General features: G+C 39.7%; 2 protein-coding genes across 4 annotated transcripts in view; one reads left to right on the plus strand and one right to left on the minus strand.

The window, feature by feature from the left end:
- LOC121925606 (parapinopsin-like) overlaps positions 1-16,475 on the plus strand; it is a 102,612-nt gene extending 86,137 nt beyond the window's left edge. For both annotated transcript variants that reach the window (XM_042457941.1, XM_042457942.1), the window contains exon 5: positions 15,611-16,475. In XM_042457941.1, the coding sequence (XP_042313875.1) occupies positions 15,611-15,856 (246 nt within the window). In that variant the 3' untranslated portion in view covers positions 15,857-16,475. The remainder of the gene's footprint in view (positions 1-15,610) is intronic.
- The window catches only part of ST6GAL2 (ST6 beta-galactoside alpha-2,6-sialyltransferase 2), a 106,091-nt gene that overhangs the window by 13,183 nt on the left and 65,993 nt on the right, over positions 1-26,915 (minus strand). For both annotated transcript variants that reach the window (XM_042457939.1, XM_042457940.1), the window contains one exon: positions 11,193-11,418. In XM_042457939.1, coding sequence (XP_042313873.1) covers positions 11,193-11,418 — 226 coding nt within the window. The remainder of the gene's footprint in view (positions 1-11,192; positions 11,419-26,915) is intronic.

Raw genomic sequence — 26,915 nt, forward strand, 5'->3', positions numbered from 1 at the left:
GGAGGGCAGAGGGCAGAACATACTTTTTCTCTCTTTTTTTGTAATTTTATTTTGACAGACTATGCAAATAGTTCTACAGGTTGATACATATTGATATAATGTGTCTGCTTGGCTACATTTCCCTTTTGTTTGCTTGCTCCCGGCATGGCACCTCACTGCAAGAGGCTGTTTTTAAAATTATTTTTTTGTGTGTAATATGCAAATGCTACAATGCGAATGTTACAAATGTTTCCCTTTCAATTTGGCAAATTGATACAATATGTGAATGCTTTTGCTAGATATGTAAAGGCATTCTGGGGTCGCAGTCAGAGGGAAAGCAAAGCAAGAGGATGCAGAGATGGCATTCTGGGGTGAGGAATTATTATTATTATTATTATTATTATTATTATTATTATTATTATTATTGTGACAGGAAGGGGATGGCATGTGGGGGAGGCAAGGGCTTCGGAGGTAGCATTGGGCTGGAAGCGAAGGGGAAGCTAGAGGCTGGAAGGCTGTGGAAACCCATGACTTTGGGGGAGTAACACTCTCTCAGCCTCAGGGGAAAGGCAATGGCAAATCTCCTCGGAACCAATCTTGCCAAGAAAACCCCAGGATGGGGTCGTTTTAGGGTTGCCATAATCTGTAATGACCCAAATACACACAACACACACACACCTGGAGGTTTTTAAATTTGACAAGTTGACAGAATATGCGAACACTGCTGCCAGTTTTTTTTAAAAAGGAGGGGGGAAAGCACCCATTCAGTTGGCCAATGGTTGTAGGATACGTCACCTTTGACAAAAGCAGAAGTGAATTTGGCTGACATTTTAAACCAGTCCCGCAAATGTGAACTTCAGAGGGGTAAATTTCCCTGATCGAGGTAAAGGGTAGTACAAACTTGTTTCCAAGCAGATTTGATCTGGGGGGACCTGGATCTGCCTAGTTCTATCCAGGGTAAATGGGCAAGTGGGAATGGGGCTTTTTAAATTTATCTGTATAGTGACCAGAGAACTTCAGTTATTGAGCAACTAAAATTTAATAAACAAATAAAATGGAATCCAGTTACATAAGAAAAGCAAAGGCATTATTTCTTAACAGACTGTGGCTTAGAAACACATATGAGGGAACTGCCCACTAGGTTAACAAAGTAAAAAAGAACTCTGTTAAATTATTTGATGTTTCAAATGTTAAGGAAAAAGCCACATGGGACATACAGTAAGAGAAATAAAACTTGTATGTGAGAGTCAGAATGACTCAGCAGAAGCCAATAGAGAACCACACAGATGTGAATGGTAAAGCAATTAACAGGTCCTGAATGCCAAGGACAAGAAATGCAAAGTGGATAATTGGACACACCTGACAATTGTTAAGTGGTCAAGGCTGAGATGATGAAATCATTAATTGTGGGATGAACAAGGAGAACCAATGGGAATGTTGTACACGCCTACTGGGTGGAAACAGACAACAGTAGGTGGTGCCATGATTTGGCTATAATAAGGACTATACATCCCAATGCATTTTGTGGGTTGTAGAGTGGGTAGTAGTGGGTTGTAGTTGTGAGTAGAGTGAGGGGTTGAGTATTGTTTGGAGCTGTGTATATAGTAGATTAAAGTAGATCTTTTATATAAGACTACTGAGTTGTCTGGTGTCTTGGGTGAAGCTACAAGAACCAACAGGACCCTGGTGAAGAAGGGTGAAGACTTCTGTGGAAGCAAGAGTGAGAAGGCTTGGAGAGTTTGTCGGGGTCTTCAGCCTGTTCTCTGCAACTCTTGCAAAGATACAACAACTGGCCAAAACTGGTCAGTGTGGTGCACAACCAGGTGGTGAGTTCCAGGCCAGGTGAAGAGCCACAACTCCCATCATCCCTGACATCAAAACCTGATCTGTATATACATATTCAATTTAGCTCTAGTTGCATACTGACATGAGTGGATATCTCATTATCCGTGGTTGTGTGGTTTTGATGTCCAGGGGTTTCTATTCTACCTGCCTTCAAGTTTTGACTGGCATTTCTGAAGTTTGCCTCAGTTTACGGTTTGTCTTTAAAAACAAAAAAAGATTCTGTACAGTTAAATGGGAAAGAAATCATTACAGTTTCAATTTAAGATAATCTTTAGTAAATAGAATGTAATCAATGGACTTGTGCCCAGAAAAGTGTGTCAGGGCAGAGGATGAATACGACAAGAGTGCAAACTGCATGAATCATACATCTCCAATGGCCTGAAAAAGCCCAGAAATTAAAAACAGGGATAATGGCAGATTACTAACATATTAGTTCTGGCCTAGAAACAAGACCTAATTATTCTGAGGATTTATTTGTGGGGAGACATTTGTAAACTTTGCAGTGTGCCGCAACTACAGATTTAATAGTGGTCATGGAACACTGTAACTTGGGTAAATGTTGGTCTGCATCAAGTGTGCAAATGGTAGCCTTCACACACACACACACACAGAGAGAGAGAGAGAGAAGAGATTTTTTTGAACCCCATTGGATGCTGAAGATACAAGTTTCATATTTGTTGCTCTCATTTTTTAAAATCTGTTCCTCACACAGTTATGGATTCAAAGGTAATTCATAATTCTTTTCTTAGAGACTAATTATCATTCCTATGTTTAGGTATTTCCTTCTATGTGTTTCTAGTGTAATTTCTTCTATCTGTTTCAAGTGTATAACAGGTATAATAGTTAACAAGTCAATAGCAATAGCTGTTTTGTAACTTAAGAATTTTTTAACCTTCTTCTATCTGTTTCTAGTGTATAACAGGTACCACATTTCTAGTTAGTAAATGAGTCAGTAGTAATAGCTCTTTTGTAACCTAAGAAATTTTTTATCCTTCAAGCTGAATAATGAGAGAAGACTAATACTTCTAATCAAATAAAAAACAAACTTTATTTACAGGAAAAATCTGTACACTGTGCATACATAAAAATATATAAAACCAAAATAGAAAATACAAAAGTGTTAAAATGTATACAAACACTGTTTAAAAATGTGACTCCTGGAAAATCTCAAGCTTTCATTTCTTGAAGAGTGCACATTCACTTAAAAAACCATCATACAAAATAATTCTCAAGGCTATTAAAAAGTACACAGTCTTCTATTGGAATAGCTCAGCAATTACAGCTTTAGAGAATGAGATGATATGCATGAACAGAAGGTGTGTGCACAGATGAACATTTCTAGAACAAAGTTTCAACTGATGGATTGTATGAGTGGAAGAAACTTGTTACTACCTATCATTTGCTTTCCTCCTTCTGCAGTCTTCTCTGGATTTTTCAGACAATTTTGTTTACTGTTCAATATGGGTTGTACATCTTATACAGTCGGCCCTTCTTACACACAGATTTTTTATACATGGATTCAAGCATCCATGGTTTGAATATGTTAAAAAAAAGTATAAATTTCAAATATCAAACCTTGATTTTCTATTTTTTATAAGGGACACCATTTTGCTATGTCATTATATTTAATGGGACTTGAGCATCTACAGATTTTGTTATACACGGGGGATCTTGGAACCAAACCCCAGCGTATAACAAGGGTCTACTGTACAACTAGCAGGAGATGAGAAATTGTCAGAGATTGGTCAGTAGAATTTTGCACTGCTTACACAGTCTGGAGCAATTCTCCAATTCTGCTGTAGTTTCATAAGACATAGCCAATGATGTTCAGTAGGTTCCCCCTATCCTTTGGAGACGTGTGTATGTATAGGGGACCAGGGGAGCTGCAGCATGGAGGAAAGCAAAAGAAAGATTGGTTGCACAAAGTTGTTTTCCATCTGTTGGATCTCATTCTTTACCACCATGTTAAAGAGCAGAAATCTTCAATATCAAAAAGGCCTTTTTTGCAAAATAGAACTGGGGAATTGTTGGCCTTCCAGATGTTTATATGACCACTTACATAGATTGGAGCTTCTGAGACTTGGTCTAAACTGGGTGGGCAAAGTTTGGTTCCCAGCTCTCTCCTGTACCACCTGATGCTTTCCACAAAAAGCTTTTTCACACAAAAAGGGTCAATATCTGTTCTTGGAAGCCTCTGGAAGCTGAGAAGTGCCATTAAACACAAGTTACAGGTCTTCTTGCTTGTATCCCATATTAGAAGTGGATATTTGACTCTTTCCAAATTTAATTTTCTCTCCTCCCTGTTTTAGGTACAGCAGGTATAAAATAGGCCCCTGGGCCCTCATAACATATTCACCCTGGTCTAAAATATCCGAATGGCCAAAATCTCCCCATTATTCAGTGCACAGTTAAATCAGGTGTCTGCTTTACATAGAAGTTGGAAGCATTGTCTCTATTTTAAAAATTGTGGAAATTTGCACATAATAAAACCAACTGATTTTACTTCCAGATTGGCACATATTTTTCAAGAGAATGCACTCTGTATTCAGTTCATTTTGGTAAATCATGTAAATGGCCGAATCACTGAAATCCAGATCAAGAAGAGTGTGAAACTTCATGTATAACCTTGTCTGTGCTCAATTTAAGCACACATAAAACTACACTGAAACACTATGTGTGTGTGCATGTGAGTCTGTGCGTGTGTGTGTGTGCGAGAGAGACAAACTGAGAAACAGTGACAGAACTAGTTTTAAAATATAGATATAGGCAACTCAAAGAACCCCTAAATTAGCAAAGTCATTGTTCAATTTATGGACTGAAAATATTTGTTGAACAGGATTCAAAATCTCTTCTAATCGCTTTTTTCAAGTACTAGAGATCATTTAGAGAACAAATAATGCTTTCAAAAACAGCCACCTGTATGTAATGAGCCAACGAAGGGTTGCTTTTTCTTTTTAGCAAATATGGAGCATTTGGCTTCTTTCATTATTACACCAGATATTCTGCATTATGTGTATAGTAACACCAGTATTTCCTCTTTGACTGTAGTGTGAGAACTCACATGACCACAGAGCTACTTTGACAACACTAACATGGCACAACTCAATATGTTGCTGAGTGGGAAGGACACATCTCTCCTTTCTCAGTTGCTGGCTTCCAAGCAAGCGAACATGTAGCCCATCTATGCAAAGCCGTAGAATCCAATTTATCACTGATTCCTTTAAAAATGGACCAACTTTCTCTCTCCCTTTTCAGTATTTCCTTTGAGGAAAACAGTGGGATGCAGCCAGGAAGGGCTGCAATCCTCACATCACACACTTGCATCTCAGTCTTAAATCTGCTAATAGCTCCCACTGGCTTCAGCAGAAGTTACTCCCAAGTAAATTTGCTTAGGGAGATTATCAAGGGTTGTATTCCTTATATATAATCTCTATAAATGTAGATTATTTATATAACAATGGATGCAAGCTACAGGAAAAGAGATTCCACTTCAACATTAGGAGGAACTTCCTGACAGTAATGGCTGTTTGACAGTGGAACAAACTCCCTCAGAGTTTAGTCAAATCTCCCTCCTTAGAGGTCTTTAAACAGAAGCTGGATGGCCATCTGTCGGGGATGCATTGATTTAGATTTTTTGCATGGCAGGGGGTTGGACTGGATGGCCCTTGTGGTCTCTTCCAACTCTATGATTCTATGATTTATTTGTAAACTCCATAAAGAATTTCTTTGTATTCACAGTAGGATACTTAACATCCACATCAGATGGGATGCTACCCCAGCTTATCCCAACCTGATGTGTTGGACATTAAAGTCTACCATTCCTAGTCAACAAGGTCATTGACATGTTGGCTTGGGCTGGTTGAAGCTATACTTTAATACATCATGAGAGAATCAAGGTGGCAGAGGCTGCAGCAACCAGAGCTTAATGCTATGCCAACCAAGGAGTGAGGATTCTCCTAACACTTCAGGAGTGAGTATTAGTCTTGTGGAGCAATTGTAAGGAGGTTATTGGGAGCAACTGCTTCTTGTTTTACATTAGCAACCATCAGTCATTTCTGTTGAACTGGAATGAACTCAGGTTTACACTATGCTTTAGGATAAGAAACAAAAGTCTGAGCTTATCTTGTTTCAGTAAACCTTAGTTTAACCTATCTGCAGTTCGTCATTTTTGAGTGTAACAGTAAATCAGGGTTAATTTAGAATAGCAAGTGGATGCTCCCCTCTACCCAAGGCTCTACCAGAGACAGAGTGCAGGGAGGAACCCACAAGCCAAGGCTCACTGTTGCTTGTGCATTTAAACTAAATCTTAGTGTTATGTTTAAAGCATAAATGCATAATGTAACTGAATTTATATTACATCAGGGATGGCAAACCTTTTAGGGACCGAGTGCCCAAACTCAAAGGTGTTTCAGCGCTGGTTGTTACCCAGTGCTGGGGACGGAACTCTGGGGGGGATGGGACTTCTGGGGGTGGGACTTCCACTTTCTGGGGGCTGGACTTCCGGTCGCAGGACTTTCCCGGAGAAAGCTAAAGGCCCACAAGGGTGGGAGGGGAAGAGGAGGAACAGGAGAAACAGGTGCTTACCTTTTCCTCCTCTTCCCCTGCCTTCCTGTCTCTCCACATGCCCTCCAAAATGGCTTCACATGCCAGAGAGGGCGCATGTGCCATAGGTTCACCAGCATGGTACTAGATGTCTTATGTCTTCTGGTTACTAAGCTGAGATTGTTGTTGCTGCAAAATCAATTGACAGTACAGTCCTTTCTACTTGGAAGTAATTTTCCATCAGTCTAATGGAGCATACTCCCAGGTATATGTACTTACAGTTGAAATCTTATGCACATGTTCACCTAGGATTAAGCAGTGAACACTGTTAACAAAACACATTATGTGGATGGGAAAGAACACATGAGAAAACTAATGATGACATCAATATGCATCCAAGTCACATGCAGCAACAGAAGTAATATTACAGTTGAACATTTTGTTTTGTTTTTGTCTAACAACAAAAAATATCGGCTCAACAGTTTGGAAAAATCCCTGTAATGAACAAACACCTTGATTTAACCATCTGAAATCATTATGCATAAAAATTGAGAGCACCAAGTTAAAAAATTCACAGTGAAAAGCATAGACCATAACAGATAATAACAACAGAAATAAGTATGTTTACCCAAGGTGTTGTTGAGTGCAACTTTTCATCTGTGCAACCATCAGTGCAAAGAAAATGTGAGGCTTTCAACATCTTTATGCCAATTAAAATTCACCTTTTCCAGGAACCCTTGCTTTTTGAAAATGCATCTTGCTCTTTAACTAGCAAATAAAGCAAAGGCTAAAACAGGATTCATACTTTTTTTTTAAAGTGAGATTTCTCACTGAATTCAAGTAGGAGTTACAGACATTTATGTAATATTTATAAATCTGACAGAATGTAAAGGTATTATATATATATATACGTATATATTATATGATAGACTAGAAAACATATAAAATTCTATTTAACCTCTAATACACATTCATTTACTGTCTTAAACTGAACAATATGAATTTTCAGTAACATATCACTGATCCTACTAATGCTTTTTCTTTACTTGTGAGAAACTTTTAACAAAAGGGTTAATCAGAATGGTGAAAGAATACTGCTAGTAGTCCTCTGCTATTTTTCTTACCCACCTCCATTTATGTTGCAGTAAATGCACTATTGTTTTCATATATTTAAAAATGTGAACACTCTCCCAAGAACAATAATATTCTAAAGTTTATAGTCCAAACCTGCTGGAGTCTATGGGAAAGAGGTTGCTAAGGTGGTTGTGTTGGAACATTTGAATACTGAGATGGGAGGACAAAACGTCTTAAAGGAGAACTCAGGAAATGTGACATTCACTGGTGTTTGTCAATTGTATTTTGAAGAAGGATCACTCTTCTAAAGTATGTTTTCTCATCACAATTTGGTTAAGAGTTTAAAAAAAATAACAAAAGTGGTTCCTTAGATCAACTATGAGGAAAGTGCAGACTGTAGCTGCATACTGTCCCAAGCTATTTTTGTGACACCAATCACCCCAAATTTGGTCATAGTGGACGATTTTTTATCCACAGTGGCTTCTAGCACCCAGCAAAGAACTTTGGGGGTACTACTGGACATTTGATCTTTCCCAACATTTTGAAGCCTTTTTTCCAAGCAGAATGTTTTCATCCAGTCACTTCCTGTTTGAAATGAGTTCTTTTTGGCCCTGAAACAGCCATAGAAACAGTGAAAAAAGACTGTCAAAGGCAGTGAAATATGCAGCTCCAAGCCTAGAAGTTTTGGAATTGTTATTGACCATTTTGGGGACAAAAACAAGACATAAAAAATTTGGGGATGAGGGGGGGGGGAGAGGGGGGGGGGGGAGGGGAGCTGGCCCTCCTGCGTCCCACAGAGACCCCTAATCCTTGCCAGCTGCCCAACCTTTTCAACCTGAAGTGACTAAAACTGTCTCTTTAAAGCCAGTTGGACATGAAAATGCTAAAAATGTCATGCTTCACCTAAACAATGAGGTTGGCATTTTTCTGTACTAGGATTAGGGGGAACCCTCTATTTCATTTTTCTTGCTTTTTTTGGAAATTCCACCTGTATTCCTTTCCCATTGTTTTTGTGTAGCTGTGAGACTTTGTTTTTTCTTCTTCTTTCCACATGGAAATTTGTTTGGATTTTCCATAACGTATGTATTTTTTAAATATATTTTCCCTGTGTACACATTCAGTAATTGCTGATTAAAGTGTGTTTTGGTTATTTTTCAATGTTATTACCAGAGAAAGAAGAATTTGCATTTTACACTAGCACATGCAGACTTGTATGGCTAGTCTTGGTCACTATAAAATTAGATTACATTATCATTATTTTTAATTGTGAGAGGACATACATTTTTAATAATAGGAAGTATGAAAAATCTCATTATTTAATACTCTGAAAATATTAAAGGAGCCCATAGACAACCAACCACAACAATCTGTGGTAATTAGACATGATAGCTCAGTCAGGTGTCTGCATTCAGAGGTAGCATGTGCCAAATGTGAAAATGCTAGGGATAAACAGAGATATAGGCCATCAACTTTGTGTCTATTAGTGAACTTCTCTGAAGCATCTGATCAGCTACTGTTGGAATCAGAATGTAGGTCTAGGTGGATGTTCACTTTGAGTGAGAAGGATGTTCCTAAGATCCAGAAGTAGAATCAAGAGTTTACTTGAACTTCTGCCAGGATCTTTAGGAGAGGAGGAGAAAGTTGAAGACCAGGATATTCCTGGGTTGGTGTATAGAACAAAGAAGGGTTGGGGGTATTTTCACAGCCATGTACCACATTTTTGGCTCAAATTGGAAGTTGCTGAATGTCTTCTACTCTTACAACTTCAAAACAAACTATAAAATGTCTCCTTCTGTTAATTTGCATTCAATGAAGTAGGACTACCCCTAAATAGTGACTCAATAGGATCATTCCAGAAGGCTCTCTCTGCCACTGCCGACCACAATTTCCCTAAAATTAAACTGGAATTGTGGCAGGTCTACTTAGAAAAGAAATCTAAAAGTCCCATTCTTGCATTACCAAAGGATAAGAAGTTTTTCCTTGTCCCACAAGAGAATTCACCCCACAACTTGCAATTCAGAGACCAAGGACCAGGGGATAGGCTTGCCAGATATGGGAGACATGCATAGGCCTCCCATTTTCCATGGCAGTCCAACGTGATACATATGTCCATCTGGGGAAATACAGCAGAGCAGGTGGGGAGCAAGGAGGAAGAAAGAGCTACTATGCCCTGCATTGATTTGCCTGGGCAATGTATCCACATAGGACCAGATAGAACATAAAAGCAACAAAACAATTTAAAGATTCTTTTTCTTCCCCCCCCCCCCCCTGTTTTTTTAAAAAAATGACATGGAAGTCCTTGTATCAAAGTCTGTTCCAGTGATATACTTAGAGGTTGTTTTGAGCTGGGAAAAAACCTTCACATGAATGCTCTATACTTGCAGGAACAGAATAGTTTGGAAGCTGAGAGTCCTGCAAGATAGCTGCAACTTAAAATTACAGTGCTCCCTCGGGTTACGAAATTAATTCGTTCCGCGGCTAATTTCGTAACCCGAAAAACCTTCGTAAGCCGAATTGCCATAGGCGCTAATGGGAAAAAAAGCCGCGGCTCTGCCGCGGCTCCATTTAAAACAGCGCCGGCGTTTTTCGTAACCCGAAACAATAAATCCCTATGGGATTTATTCGTATCCCGAAAAATTCGTAAGCTGGGTAATTCGTATCCCGAGGTACCACTGTAATTTATATCATCCATAGGTAACCAAGATCTTACATGAATTCATGGCTTCTACAGTATACTGCACATACTAGAGAATTGTTCACATATGCTCCTTACATGGCCAAATCTACCTCTGGTCAATGATTAGAAATCATATTCAGACAAGCTGAATTATTAACTTGAAGACTGCAGTATTCCTACAACAACCTAATCATGTGACATTTTCATTTTGGGCTTAATACCAACTATACTTTTATCCCCAAAGAGATGGGGGAAAGCACATATGTGATAAAATTATATGGTGGTCTAATAAATTATTTTATCAACCTCAAATAGGCCAGCAAACATTTTCATTCTTCCTTCACAATGGCATATCTCACAAAGACAAAAACTATAATATGCTCTTTTCAGAAGCAATGAGGAGACTGTCTTCTCATCTTTTTCTCTACATAGTATTAATTTGTGTAACCTAAACATTATGCACATTAAAACAAACTAGCACAAACATTTTAAGTTTAGGGTGCCAAACTCAACAACCAGTGTAACAGCCTAAATAAATCTTGAATTAAAAGCATATGGCTCATTCTATTCAGTACATATCTGCTATTGATATGTGTGTGTGTGTGGGGGGGGGGGTTTACATAAAGGAAAGGTGAGAAAACTAGAGTTAGCATGAAAAATTCTCCATGATATGATTTTATTTAGTTGTGTAAGGACTTAGCAAATTAAAATGCTTCATCTAAAGGGCAGGAATCTAACCCATCTAGCACAGTTGTTTGATGTGTTTTGGCAGACCCCATGTGCAAATACTCACTGTAGCTTGCCTTCATTTGTATTTTGCATCTTGCAAAAAGTTAAGCCTTAAAAAACACCACTGTTTGCAAAGCAATAATAAATACTAAGGCTTCAGAAGGAAGACCTTCCTTCATGCCTTCTAGTTAATGAGACTTTAGATTGTAGACTAAGTTGGTCTAAGATCCATGTTCAAGTATGTTTTTTGTTATCAGTATGACAGTAGCACCTTATTGCACATTGTTTTAGAAAGATTCATCTTTATGTATATGGAAACTGATTTTGTCCAGGGCATTTCACTGACCTGAACCCTGGCAAAATTACTTTTCCTTTTCGGTACAAATCATCCTGGAAGCCTTTGTTCATCCTCTGCACCAACAGTTTCTCATAAAGCAGTGGGTGGTAGGCCCCCAAAGTACATGCTGCATCGTAGTAGAGTTCATGATAGTGGCACAGATCAGTCTGTCGGACTGAAGGAATGTATTCATAGACGTGCACTTCGTGGCACATTGACATCATGATAAGGATTCCTTTAAAAAAAAAGACAGACAAAAAGAAAATTTTATAGCGTGTAAATACAATATTAGAACAAAAGGAGTTTTATACATGTGAAAAGTCCAGCTAAGTTTTATTAACTCATCCTCCCTGGTTATCTCAAATACTGGGTGGAAATACAACCTAAAGCATACAGGTACAAGTTAAAAAGGAAGTTAGCACTGTTGTATTTTTAGATGATAACAAGTGAAATGTACTAAATTATGAAATACAGTCGGACTGCTGTATCCATGGATTTTTTTTTATCTGCAGATTCAACCATCCATGGCTTGAAAATATTCAGAAATAATATAATTTCCAAAAGCAAACCCTGTTTTTGCCGTTTTATATTCAGGGCACCATTTCAGTATGCCATTGTATTTAATGGGTCTTAAGCATCCATGGATTTTGGTATCCACAGGGGGTCCTGGATTCAAACCTCAGCAGATACGAAGGGCTCACTGTATAATCCTAACACTTTGGGTGGCTAGAGCAAACTCAACAATATTGTATATTCAAAATATTTGTTGCCATCAGATAATACATATGAATGAATTTCTCAAAATATATGAATAAAATATTAACATGACTATTCAGTACTAAAACATTTACATACCATGGACAGTTAAAATGTTCTCCATTTGTATAACATGGCATACAACTTGAAGCAAACAGAATTATGGTCACTCACAGTAGACAAAGCCTGACTATTATCAGGGAGCAAGAGTAAGGACTCCGTGTTATGGGATTCACATAAAAATCTTGCAACTGAAGGAATATTTATATTTAATTAATTTATTTATTTTATATGTCACATCCCAGAATGAGAGCCAAGGTGGCTCACAGAAAATTCATTAAAATCTACCAATACAATTTTAAAAACAATTAAAATTGTCACAATTAAATCAACAAAAATATTTTAAAACATACAAATGTGGTTTTTAAAAAAATAAATAAGTAAAGCATATACACCAATAAAAAAGCCTCCCTGGCTTAGTTATGCATTAAAAGGTCTGCCTGCCATTGAAAGGAAAGTAGGGAGGGGGCCAGCCTAGTCTCCCATAGAAGGGAATTCCAGAGGGTGGGAGCAGCCACTGAGAAGGCGCTTTCTTTCTGTCCTCATCAAGGGAGCCCAAGATGGTGACAGGACTGGGAGAAAGCCTTTCTTTGTAGATCTTAAGAGTTCTTGCATGTTCATATGGGGATAGGGTCTTTCAGATAGTCTGGACCTAAGCCATATAGGGCTTTACAGGTGATGATCAGCATTTTGAATGAAAAATATAAGTTTCTGCTTATAATTTTCTTCTTATACAAGAAGCATGCTTCCTTTAAAATTAGTATTCTGGTATTATATTTGAAAACACTATTATTTGTCAAATAATTGTCAGCTCAGACTTGTTCACAAAGCAAATCCTGAAGATGTGTGTCTAGAATTGAGTGACAAGGGCACATCACTTCTCATGTAAGGCATGGAACTAGCTGAACCATGTTTGTGCTCCTTTACCATCTTTGGGCACAACATGCATGATGGACCTGGTTTTGTATATCACTGGCAGAGGAAGAAAGTCAGTAGGTAGTTTTCATTGCAGGAGAAGTAGAGTTTGGATTGGCTCTGAAAGCTGGAAAGTTTGTGTGGCAGGGACACCTGGTAGCTCCCACAGCATGAAAGAAGGTTCAGTGCTTTAAAGTAGCTCCTTTAAAGTTATGGGCTGAAACCCAGAATAGATTCACTGCATTTCGGACATGGAACCTCCTGGCTGCTAACATTCTTTACTTATTTCACTGGGTTTACAATGGAGAAATTGCTAGTTGCCTTAGGCAAAACCAAACTCTCCCCTTTGACAAGGCACAAGGAATGTTTCACCTATTCTGTATTACAGAGAGGTGCCACAAGCTTCACCTGCTCTCAGCAGCTTCATGATAGCTTGAAGTTATACTTTTACCTGCAAACTGGACAAACTTTTGTTTGTGGGTTTAGAAAAAAAAGAGAAACTCAAAATAAAAAGAACCAGTACAACATGTAATGAACAAGGATAATGATGCCTAAATACCCTAAGATCCTATCTAATCTTGTAAGCTAAGCACATTCAGCCCTGGTTAGTACTTGGATGAGAAACTTCCAATGAATACCAGATTCTGTAGGCTATATTTCAGAGGAAAGAAATGGCAAAGACACCTTGGAGTATTCCTTGCCTAAGAAAACCTTGTGAAGTTCATGGGGGTCACCATAAGTCACAGAATCATAGAAGCACAGAGTTGGAAGAGACCACAAGGGCTAACCCACTGTCATGCAGAAATAGACAATCAAATCACCCCCAACAGATGGCTATCCCACCTCTGTTTAAAAAGCTCCAAAGAAGGAGACTCCACTGAGTCTCTGAGGCAGCGTATTACACTGCTGAAAAGCTCTTACTGTCAGGATGTTCTTCCTAATGTTGAAGCGGAATCTCTTTTCCTGTCATTTAATCCACCCTCAATATGACCTCCCTTCAAATATTTAAACAGGGCTATCATATCACTCCTTAACCCTCTCTTCTCCAGGCTAAACATACCCAGCTACCTAAGTCACTCTTCATAGGGCATGGATTCCAGATGCTTCACCATTTTAGTTGCCATCCTTTGAACATGCTCCAGCTTCTCAACATCCTTTTTTAATTGTGGTGCCCAGAACTAGACACAGTATTGCAAGTGAGGCCTGACCAAAGCAGAATAGTTATTTCCCTCAATCTAGACGCTGTATTTCTATTGATGCAATCTAGAATCACATTGGCTTTTTTAGCAGCCGCATCACACTGTTGACTCATGTTCAACTTGTTGTCTGCTAGGACTCCTAGATCCCTTTCACATGTATTCTTGTCAAGCCATCCTATATCTATGCATTTCATTTTTTTCTGCCTAAGTGTAGTACCTTACATTTCTCCCTGTTGAGATTCATTTTGTTACTTTTGGCCCAGCCTAAATCATTTTGAATTTTGATCCTTTCTTCTGAGGCAGCTTGGCATAATGGTTTCAGTGTTGGACTATGACTCTGGAGACTCAGGTCTGCTTCCCAGCTTGGCCATGAAATCCACTGGGTGGACTTGGGCAAGTCACATCCTCTCAGCCTTAGGGGAAGGCAATTGCAAACCTCCTCTAAAGAAATTCTTCCAAGAATACCCAATGATACGGTCACCTCAGGGTTGCCATAAGTCAGAAACTACACAGCACCCACACCCTGCGCGGCATTACCTACCTCTCCCAATTTTGAGTCGTTTGCAAATTTCATAAGCATGCTCTCTATTCTTTCATCCAAGTCATTGATTAAGATGTTGAATAGCACCAATAGCAATAACATCAAGCCCAGGACACAACCCTGTGGCACCCCACTAGTCAGTTCTTTCTAGGATGAAGAGGAGCCACAGGTGAGAGCCCCTTGGGCTCAGTTGGTCAAATCAATTATAAATCCACCTAACAGTAGCATTGTCTAACCCGCATTTTACTAACTTGCTTGCAAGAATATCATGGAGGACCTTGTTGAAGGCTTTACTGAAATCAAAATAGCCTACATCCACAGCATTCGCTTCATCTACCAAGCTGACAATTTTATCAAAACAAGAGAGATCAGATTAGCCTGGCATGACTTGTTTCTCAGAAATCCATGCTGACTTTTTGTGATTATTGCATTCCCTTTTAAATGTTCACAGACTCTCTGTTTAATTATCTTCTTAGAATCTTTCCTGCTACTGATGTCAGACTAAATGGGTGGTAATTGTTGGGACCCTCTTTTTCCCCATTTATGAAGACGGGGACAATATTTGCCCTCCTCCAGTTTGCTGGGACTTATTGCAAGTGGTTCTGAGATTACGTCTGCTAGTTCTTTTAATACTCTTGGATGTAGTTCATTTGATTCTGGCATCTTCAATTCATCTAGATTGACCAGGTATCCATGTACTACCACTATCTTTGAAGCTTAGTTACCTTTATGCTGGTTTACCTATGCTGCATAGTTGACAGGCGACTTGAAGGCACATATGCACATACAATGATGAAGGTGAGAAAGAGAATTGTTATGAAAATAATATTTTCATAACATATCTGAATCCTAGATACTCACTGATGATGCACAACACTTTATTAGTTAGTATGTACATGTAGAAAGTTAGTCTTTGATGAAATAATACTGGTTGGGTTTTTTTGTTTCTTTTTCAGTTCTATAAATGCTTTCTCATGCTTCTGCACTGCCAGCCTCCTTCAGTTGCTGATGGAGAAACCATATGTCAGTCAAAGGTCATGACCATTCAGCTAAACCAGAAGGCACAAAGTGGAGTCACATCTAAAAGCCAAGTTGTTCCACAAATGGATGAGAAAGCAATCTGCCTTTTGAGCCCGGAGTCAAGCTTGGAGCCAGTTTCAGAGAACACACCACAACTGTCTAAGGAAAATTCATTCCTGTGAAGTAGTACAAGCTGTTGCCTATACAACTACATGAAACATGTTACAGTTTTGTTACCAATTTGCTTTATATTCCCTTAAGGAATATCCTATGTGTTCAGCAGAAATAGAAGTTGTTTCTATTACTATTTTTTTAACTCTGAAGCAACTTAGAAATTATGTCATAAATTGGAAAAGATATGTATTCTGGATATTTAAGGGCATAGTTTAACAGGGAGGTATGTGGACTGTAACACAAGGCACCTTTCCATCCATTCAACTAATGTTAGCTCCTTAAACTAACTTAAACTGAATTTCCTTCTAGATATCTGTGGCCTGACAAGTACTGTCTATTGGAATTGTTTTCAGACATTTACTCAGTCAGCGGTACCCACTATTTATATAAAGTTTAAAAACCCTCAGGTTTTTAAGATTTCAGTTTAGTTTTTCAAAACAAGCAACTTAAAATTGTCCCAGTGTGGTGTAATGGTTTGAGTGTTAGACTATGAAGATTTTCATACCAGCTCTTAAGTGCTGACAAATCACCTCTAAAACACTGAAGAAGCGCGCATGTGTGAAAGCCTGGCGCACTTCCTCATCATCAGGGAATTGTTGGCTCCCTCTAGCATCCTTCTAGTGCAGTGCTTCTCAATTATTTTCTGTTCATTGCCCCCCCCCAGGAAGAAGAAAACATTTCGCGCCCCCCCCACCAACTATAAATAGTACATTCCCAACTCCAAGCAGGCCTTACATTTGAAAACAGAACAGGCCGCCTCTTGTGCTGGCAAAAACTACATGTCCCCACCTCCACAAGCCAACGCTTCGCAGAGTAACACAAACCGGCAGCCTCTGTGCCGGCACCTACATGTCCCACTCACAATTGCTTAGCATTTGAAACAGAACAGGCAGCCTCTTGTGCCGGCAAACTACATGTCCCACTCACAAGCACGCTTAGCATTTGAAACAGAACAGGCAGCCTCTTGTGCCGGCAAACTACATGTCCCACTCACAAGCACGCTTAGCATTTGAAACAGAACAGGAAGCCTCTTGTGCCGGCAAACTACATGTCCCACTCACAAGCACGCTTAGCATTTGAAACAGAACAGGCAGCCTCTTGTGCCGGCAAACTACATGTCCCACTCACAAGCACGCTTAGCATTTGAAACAGAACAGGCATTCTCCTGGAGGGTTTCCCACAGGGTTGCCATAAGCCAGAAATTCTGACATACTCCAGCTCCCAGAATTCCATAGCCTTGAGACATAGAAGAGTCGGGCTTTGAGTTCTGGTCCCCACAACACACTCCAGCTCCCAGAATTCCATAGCCTTGAGTCAGAAAAGATTTAAAGCATTGCCAGCCAAACTGGGTTACTTCTCCAGTGTGGATGCAGCGTGATGGGCTCCCTCCTGGGCTCCCTTTTGCCTCCAACTCAGCCCCCCCCTCATGGCCCCCACAAGTCCTGCCTTCCCTCTTGTTGGGAAATGCAGGCCTGGCCAAGGGGGGAGTTGGGCACACAACAACAACAACAACAACAACAGAGGAGGAGGGGGAGGGGAGAAAAAAAGAAGGGAAAGGAGAAAGAAGAAAAGGAGAAGAAAGAAGAAGAATAGGAAAAAAGATAAAAAGAAGAGGAGGAGGAATGGGAAGAAAAGGAAGAGGAGGAGGAGGAGGGGAAAGAGGAAGAGAAAGAGGGGAAGAAAAATAGGAGGAAGAGGAGGGGGAAGAGAAAGAGGGGAGGAAAAAGAATAAGAGGAGGAGGAGGAGGGAAAGAGGAAGAGAAACAGGGGGGAAAAGAGGAAGCAGCTTGCCTGCAATTTGCAAAGCCCTCTCCAGGCTCCAGCCTTGGGCCCGCGCGAGGCTCGAAAGAGAGGAAGCTCCTCCTCTTCAGGCTGGCTGGCCAATGGGGAAGACTGGAGCTGGGGCAGGCTCCTGCAGCAGGAGCAGGCTGTCCAGCCATTGGCCAGGCAGCCTGAACAGCAAGAACCTCGCGCCCCCCTTTACGGAGCCTCGCGCCCCCCCTGGGGGGCGTGCCCCACTATTTGAGAAACACTATTCTAGTGTCACTGAATCATTCCAGGAGAGGGAATTTTCTCTGAACGCAAAGTTTCCATTCAGAAGAAATTCCCTCTCCTGGAATGATTCAGTGATGCTAGAGGGTGCTGATGATTCCCTGACGATGAGGAAGCACGCCAGGCTTTCACACAAGCGCACTTCCTCTACATTTTAGAGGCGATTTACCAGTGCTTAAGAGCTGGTATGAAAATCTTCTAAAGGGTTTGAATCCCCATGTGGCTATGGGAACCCACTGGATGACCTTGGGCAAGTCACTTTCTCATCCTCGGAGGAAGGCAATTGCAAACTCCCTCTGAACAAATTCTGTCAACCCCCCCATGATAGGTTCACCATAGGGTTACCATAAGTTAGGAATGGCTTTAAGATACACAACAACAACAATAACAACAACAACAATGTACAGTGTGCCCACATTATATGTGGGCATGCCTTACGTGTACTGCAGCATACGCTGGAAGCCCGCACTGGAAGATATTTTAATTTGCTGAAATACTACAAATTGGGAGACTGAAAGAAGATTTGATGGGGCAGAATTCTCAATACTCTCATTCTGTCTCTCACCCTTTAGCTCACACACTTCACAAATAAATATATCTTTTTGTCAAAACAAATTTTAAAAAGTTGTTTCAAATCAAGGTGGGCCACTGTGGAAAGCTAGGGGGGTATATTAGCCCCTTTAGAGCCCTTGGAGGACTCAACCTCTCCCACTCCAGCAAAAACAAACAAACAAACAAATTGCCCCCAAATGCTCTCTAGGGGTTATGCAGGGCATTTCCACCATGTTTTGGGGCTTTACCAGGCCACTTTAAGCCCAGTAAATGTCTTTTATTAACAACAGATAGTCAGAAGTAATTTCTTGCTTGTTTCCTGTTTCAGAAAAGGCCTCTCTGGACCTAAATTTGCCCGAGGATGCAAAAGTTGTGGAAATGCACTCCATGGCTTCTAGAGGAAATTTGGGGGCATTTTTTAAAAAGAAAAGACCAGTATTACAAAAATTGTTTTTGACTCTGTAGGGCCCCCAGGGGCCACATGTAGCCCACACATTGCCGAACCATGATTTAAATTAATTAGTAGTAGGTTCTTTTGCATAAGCAGTCTGTACTAATTCCAGGAACATACATTTCTTTTTTATACAGAGCTAACAAGACAGTTTTCCAAGGTTTACTTACTAGCCTCATCCCCCCACCCCACCGCTTTGATTTCACCTTGTGCTTGAGGAAGAGTGCACATTTAATAATAAAGTGCAAGATAGATGAAGGTCTCTCGTCACAACTAAGGAAACTTTTGACAGCTGTGAGATGTGTCTTCCTAGACTACAGAAGTATTTTCCTTTTCAAACAGGTTTTTTTTTAATTCTAAGTGCATATTCTGAAAGTGTTTTCTTGTATAACAGTACAAAGTGCATTTGAAACTCTGCTTTCCTTTTGGTGTCAAATATGAATGCTACTGATACAAAAGAGAAATCAGAAACAAAAAGAAACATTTATCTTAGTATATCTGAGCATCTTGTATAAGTGCTTCTTTCGCTACTATTGTGCTGACTACAATTTCCAATCTGTCCAGATTTCTTCAAATTATTTAATTGCACATAGAGGCTATATATGAAGAAGGATCATATCCCTTTATGGTCACCTATCCACATCTCTGGACTTGACAGCTGTCTGTCCATGGGGATATTTGTGGGACTAAGTAAATTGTGGTTCAACACATGAAAAGATGCCACATTGTCTTTTTTCATTTACAAGCCCTTGGCAAAATCATGACAGATGTAAAGCGAGAAGACTTGATGAGTGGTCAAAAAATCACTATTAAGTTCAGTGTTTATAAAAGTGTAATTCATGCATTAAAAATGAGAAAGAAACAATCTTTTAAGATTAATGTGCATCGCTCTCCTTTTTCTCTGAGAACTGGCCTTGGCACTACAATGAATGTGGCAGGGATAATAATGGCTTGGAGCCAGACCAAGTTGAAACAAGTGGGACACACTTTTCATCATTTATGACACTTGAGTATCTTACGTGATTAGCCCAGATCTATGTAATCAACTTCAGCTTAACTAATTTAATCCCTTTCTTGAAGTGATTTTTTTTCTCCCACAAAGGAAACAAGAAAAAAATGTGTATTTAAAGAATGTCAACAAACTAGCCAAGGTGCTATTTTATTAATGCTTGAAACATTAAGCTCTCATAAAACACTTACTGTTTTAAAGGAATATTCACCACTGCTGATCTAATCCAAATTCCATTGGTTTATGGGAGAAATAAAATATACAATTAAATTTAAAATTATATCATTGTACTTTAAATTTTGCAAACACATTGATCACAAGTTAGAGCTCAATAATTAGAACAGAGAGCTTGATTCCAGTTATTGTTTTAGCACGTTTACCCATGCACTACATGCTTATGAATGTCTACCATACTGTTTATTCCCACAGTGGCCAATTAGTTTCCTGTGGAAAGCTCAATACCATGATATGAATACAATAAGTGGTCTCTGAGCAACTGGTGTTCAGAACAGGTTCAGAAAGTAGTATTTGATATCACTCATTTCTGCCTGAAAATGGTTTCCCCACAAAGTGTGTGGTCTGCTGGATGCATGTGACCCCCTAGACTCCACTTTTGTGGCTCCTGAAGCCATCCCAATTTTAAAGGAAAAAATTGGTATAATTTTTCAGGACTTTTGTGCCCCAAAACATATAAACACCTCAAAATTCTCCACCACACCAGCAACCCCAAACCTTGTACAATCCCCTATACTACATTTTCACCTGTACTCCCTCTCAAAATGGCATCAGGATGTGATTCAACATTGCTTCCTGTCATTTTGAGAAGGACTGAAAAACAACAGAGGTGTTTGTTTAAGATGATGTGTGTGGGTGGGTAGGAATTGGCCCCTAACATTTGTGCAGGTGCCTACCCTTGCTTTACTTGAATATGGGAGGGGAAGTTATTTGTTACAACTAAAGTAGATGATGATGATGAATCTATATCTTGCCTTTTCCACAAAACTCGGATTCAAGGCGCTTTGCAAAAATTAAAATAAACACTGATAAAAGCATATACATCATAGGTTAAAATACCGAAAGTTATTATTAAAATGTTATTACATAGCATTTAAAGCAAATCTAAGTCAACAAAATGGTACAATATTAATTCCTTTGCATACAGTTCCTAAAAGCTGGTAGGAACAGAAAGGTTTTCACTTGCCGGTGGAAGGATGGCAAAGAGGAAGCCACCCTAGCCTCTCTTGGAAAGGTGTTCCAAAGCCTGGGAACAGCCACTGGGAAAGCCCTTTCCCTTGTTCCCAACAATCATGTAGGTGGTGGGACCAAGAGAAAGGCCTTCTCAAAATTCTTGCAGCCTAGGCAGGTGCATATAGGAAGATGTCATTCTTCAGATAAAATCCTGGGGTTTACATGTCTTAACCAACACTTTCAGTTGTACCCAGAAATGGACTGGCAGCCAGTGGATCTGTTGCAACAAGAGAACAGTGGGCCCCAGTTAACAATCTGGCTGTAACTCTTTAGGCCAATTCATGTTTCTAAGAACTTTTCAAAGGCAGCCCCACATAGAGGCCAGCATCTTGTTAGTGACATCTGCAATTGTAATTCCACCTTATGCTTGTACACATATAAGCATAAGGTGATTTTTAGGTATTTGAGAAGGTCAGTATGCCCTTCCTCCCTCTGCAGTGATCAGAGCCCACAGATTTATCATGTGACAGTGATAGCCAACTCAATGGCAACTTCATTGTTAGTAGAGATTGGAGAAGCATCTGGCTGTGTTTCCATTGCTGAATGCAGACCAATGACATTATCTGTTGAGAGCTCTAGAGGACTCTGCTGAATCTTAACAGACAATGTGGTGGGTGTAGATCCAAACATAAGAAAGACACTCTTAGCAAATGAGTAACAAACAAAGTAGTAGTTTGTGCCTTTATGAGTTGTCAGTGAAAATCACTGCAAAGTGCAGTGTGCAGACTACCTCCCCTTCTGGAAAAATAATGGAAAACCATGGTGGTTCTTTAACTCAATTATCATCAGTGATTCTCAGCCACTTCCAGTTTTGTTTCTTTCTTTTTTATGTTTTTCTCTGCCTTGCATGACCAACAGTTTGTTCATAGACAGCAAGGGGAGGAGGAGTAATGGCCCCTGCAATGTTTGAAACTGATCACCACAATTAAATTATGTAAAATATGTTGTACATGGCTAGCATTCACACAGCCTTTTCACCACAAGAGAAACTTGTTTCTCTCCAACAAAACTCACTGGTTATTCTTTAGGTGAGTGGGACTTGTCTTGACACAGAGAGAGTATCACACAAAGCAATAACTCTCTACATAGCACTTCACACACATTCTTCTCAGACTAAAAAACACAGCTCCATGTTTATTCATACTTCCTATGTCATAACATTTCTTGTGCATTTTCAATACTCTTCTTCTACATCATTGGCTGCTATGGGCAGGGAAGAGCACAGCACAACACTATATCGATTTAAGTGTGCCAAAAATGTTGCATGTAGAGAAGTAGTTCTAATTCTTTTTTTGGAAGTGGGATTTTATTCTGATAAATCTGATAAAAGCTATAAAACCTCTCCTCACTAGAATGCATTTAATTATAATTTTCAAAGTGACAGGAAGGAAATGAAAGATAAATGTCAAATGGTTTTTGCCCTGGTTCAAGGACCCCCTGAAGCCCATCAATGATCTCCCAGAGATCCATAGACTACTGATTAAGAACCCCTGAGGTAGAAGGAAGAGGCCCTGACACTGTGCACCATAACATTTAGTCTCACTCTCTGCTTTATCCCTTTTGCTCAGGGGACATTAAGAACAAGTCCCCTATTTTTCAAACAAGCAAAAGAGTCTTACAGAGCTTTGACCATGTGGTGGAGGAACCCTACAGCTGAGTGTAATGTTCTTTCCATATAGGGAGGCCAGTGAAGGCATTGAAACAGAATTTGTGTACAAGACTTACTTTTTTAATCTGATGAAGAATGTTTTCTCTTGGTAAAACTTTTGCATTGCCTAGCATGGATACAAACACACACACACACAGTGATTTTAAACAGGATGGTGCACAACTGAATATGAACAGCTTTACCTTTTCACTATTCTTTTTGAATCACCCTATATATACACACACACACACACACACATACCTATAGCGTATTTCAGAGAATGCCTTACCAGCTTTAGTACGCTCTTCTGAACTAGAGCTTTTCAATAAAGCATCCCAAGCACTTCACCAAACTACAAATGCCATAGGATAGAGCCACTAAAGATAAAGTGGCATTAAACTGCTGCAACTACAGAGTATAGATACAATCAAAATTTTATCACAATAAATCATTTTGGCACTGAACTATACATTTTAAAGTGTAGCACGAAATAGACTTACACAGACCAAATTCTTTGAATTCTGCAAACGTTGTTGAAGGGCATTTATTAGAATTAAATAAATATTGAGTTCTTTTCTTTTCATACATACACAAAGGATTCTTTTTTAAAAAAATAGGTTTTAATTTTTGCTTGGCATTTTAATTGTTCAAGTAAATAGCAATTGACCATATAATTAGCAAACTAATTAAAAAGTCATTTCCAAAAGCCTGGAGATACATAAAAAGTAAATTACACTTATCTTTCTACACCAGTTATTGAATATAAAGTTCAGCTGAAACAAACAATACATTTTAAAAAATGATCAAGATTCAAACTCAGTTTCAAATTTAGTAAAAGCTTTGACAATAATCCTGTATGACCTTTCACTCAACATAAATTTGTGTGCACTTAACTAAGTAGCAGAAAGGTTAAGAAACCCAGTTACTGAACTGCAAAGATGTACATCAGGGCACTGGCAAGAGTTTCCAATGTGCATTGAGGTTTCCTGATGTGCATTGTGGACCCTTTGCTGCCTTCATTATGTATTTACGTAACAGCAGCCATCTACTGGATACAGACATTGCACTCCGTTGTCATTCTATTTCCCACAGATGTATTTGCAAGCATGCAACACCCCAACAGGGCAGTTATCTAAAATATTGGATATAGTATATTCCACAAAGGATGACCAACCTATGAATACTTTAAACTTTAAACTAAAAATTCAAAATAATAAGGTACCCATAGTATATGGAGAGAAAAAAATCATGTACCAAGTACTTGTTTTCAAGTACAGAGGGAAAGAATATAAAATTCCAGCAATTTGACACTATGTGTCAATGTTTCCCCTCAAACCCAAGCAACATTCGTTGAAAGAAAAAATGCTTAGCCCAGCTTCAATTCCAAGGAGGTTATGTAGAGAGATCTTGGAGCACCTTTGAGACTAATTGAAATAAAGAAATTGGCAACATGAACTTTCGTAGACTTCAGTCTACTTACTCAGATGCAAATAGAAAGTAGACTGAAGTCTACGAAAGCTCATCCTGCCAACTTCTTTATTTCAGTTAGTCCCAAAGGTGCTACGAGATCTCTTTATATATTGATTCTACAGACTAACACGGCTATATATTCCAAGGAGTTGTGTAGGTACAAGTAGACCTTTTCTCCTTACTGGTTTTGGGCTTCAACTCCAAGCCACAGCCAGCATAGTAAACAGCCAGGGATTCTGTGAATGGAAGTACAAAACATTGGGAGGACCAGAGGATGAGAATCACTACCCTACTGAGACCAGAGAGTCATCATTCCCTGGTTTTGATTAATGCCATGTAGGTTGATAATGGAGATCACCTGCTGAAATGAACACCTGGGAAGGAGCTAGCAACATCCTACCCCACAGTCCATTAATGCAAATCTGGGGTGAAGTCTAGACGCTGAGGCAGCTCAACAAATGGTGCCCCGCCCACCCAAGTCAAGTAGTATAGTATAGTATAGTATATATCATGCAGGCATTAAAAACAGAAATCCACAAGCAGCTTTTGCTATTGCTAGCAGTATATATATATATATATATATATATATATATATATATATAATCAGAACTAGCCGTTTGCTACTTTTATGGCACCAAGCAACTGTTACCTGAGGTGGCCATCTCACTTTGCCTAACACTAGGGCTGGCCCTGTTCTCAGGGCCAGATGTGAGGCCAGTAGGCTCTTGTGCTGGTGAAAAAGCTATATGGCAAAATTAGTTTCCACTTATGGCGTGGTTTCCATAAGTGAAAAATAATTATAAATGAGGCCTTATTTCCATATTTTTGTCTGCCTGGCCCAAAGCACAATGCCACATGGAAAACAGAATTCATCAAGGCTGACTTCACAACCTAACATCCTACTGAACTTCCTATAGTATCACTTCAATTTTGTTTATCTATACATTTATTATTGAGGAATAAGGCTGTAGAACTCACAGTCACACAGCCAACAACAGGTGTTTTAATCTAAGCTGGGTTGTTGCTGTGGTGAGGAGTGTGACTGCCTTAGCATAGCTATTTTTATTGATAGCTTTCCCATTGCATTTTACTCTGAAATATTTTCACTATGATTAGTTTTCATTTGATTTTTACCACTGTTAGCCATCTTAACTGCCATTTGTCAGCAGAAAGTCTGGATATACAAACACTTTCAAATAAGTTATATACGCACAGGTCACACACGGCCTTTAGCTGCTAACAGAAAGATTCAGAGAATCATTATGTAATTAGAAATGCAAAACCACAAGTACTACCTTATTCTGTTCACTGTGGCGGGTTACAGACCGCCCATTTGGGGCGGGCTGTACCCACCCCTTTCCCCGGTGTATCGGGGCCTTAGCTGCCAGAATGGCAGCCGCTGAGGCCCCGATCCGCCGCTTTTCAGGTTGCGGGGAAGTGGCAAAACACTGCTTCCCTGCAGCCTGAAAAGGGGTGTCCTTGGGGCTTCAAGCCCCAAGGACACCCTGCGGCGGCGGGGAGGGGGAGAAAGGGGCCACTTGGCCCCTTTCTCCCTTGCTTCGCTGGGCACAGCCATCTGAAGGCTGCGCCCAGCGACGCAAAGCGGCACCGCAAATCAGGAAGGAGCTCCGAAATGGAGCTCCTTCCTGGTCCGCGCTAAGGGCGCACTAGGCGCCCTGGCACGGAGCGAGGACGTCACGTCCGCGCCGCCCTGTATAGAGGCGGCATGGCTGTGATGTCCTCATGGCGACGGCCGTCTGGAACGGCCGCCGTCATTTTTTACACACAGAGTGCGTATTAGGGTTAGGGAGGTGTGGAAACACCGCACCTCCCTAACCCTAGTACGCGCTCTGCGCGTACTTTAATGGCGGTGTGTAACCTGCCACCGTATCCTGATGAAAGAAGCTCCCTAATTTGGATTTTTCTCATTTATCTAAATAGGGGCAACTGTTCTATGGGCACATACCCTTTCCATATTCAGATCTACTGGATTCTCTCTATTGAAATGAAAACCCTGAACCTGTAAACCTAAATCTATAAACAAGGGCAAAGACAAACAAAAATTTCTAATGGCTTCAAAATATGATCTAATCCCCAATCTAAGTCTGACATGTTTTATTTCAATTAGTGTTAATGTCTTGATTCTATAGGACAGTTACAGCTCAAACACATCATAATGGTGAGGGATGAGACATGTATAGCTCATAGGTTTTTTGAGAAATAAATTTCTAGAAATAAAAGTTCAGAAGTTCAGAAGAAACATGTCTGGGCACATTTTCTGCTATACATGGATTCTGATGCACACAGAAATTCAACAGAAACCTGATATTTTAACCATGCTGTCATCTTATCTTCTTTGCATAAGAAATAGTTCATGCACAAAATCAAATATCTTTGGGCGTACATATGGCACAGACCTAGTTCATGGAAGAGGGGAACTTTTATTTTGCTAGATATCAATAGTTTCCATGAATACTGGGCACATTATCTGTAGTTTTTCAATTTAAGATGACTAAAGTATGTGTGTGTGTATTTGTGTGTGCACAGATATCCATGTACATGCATTTCTATATGTCCACATGTATACTTAAGCTTAGGAGCACCATATCTAGCTCAGCTTACATAACACTCATTAAA

The sequence above is a fragment of the Sceloporus undulatus genome, chromosome 3 (genome assembly GCF_019175285.1).
Source record: "Sceloporus undulatus isolate JIND9_A2432 ecotype Alabama chromosome 3, SceUnd_v1.1, whole genome shotgun sequence".
NCBI lineage: Eukaryota > Metazoa > Chordata > Lepidosauria > Squamata > Phrynosomatidae > Sceloporus > Sceloporus undulatus.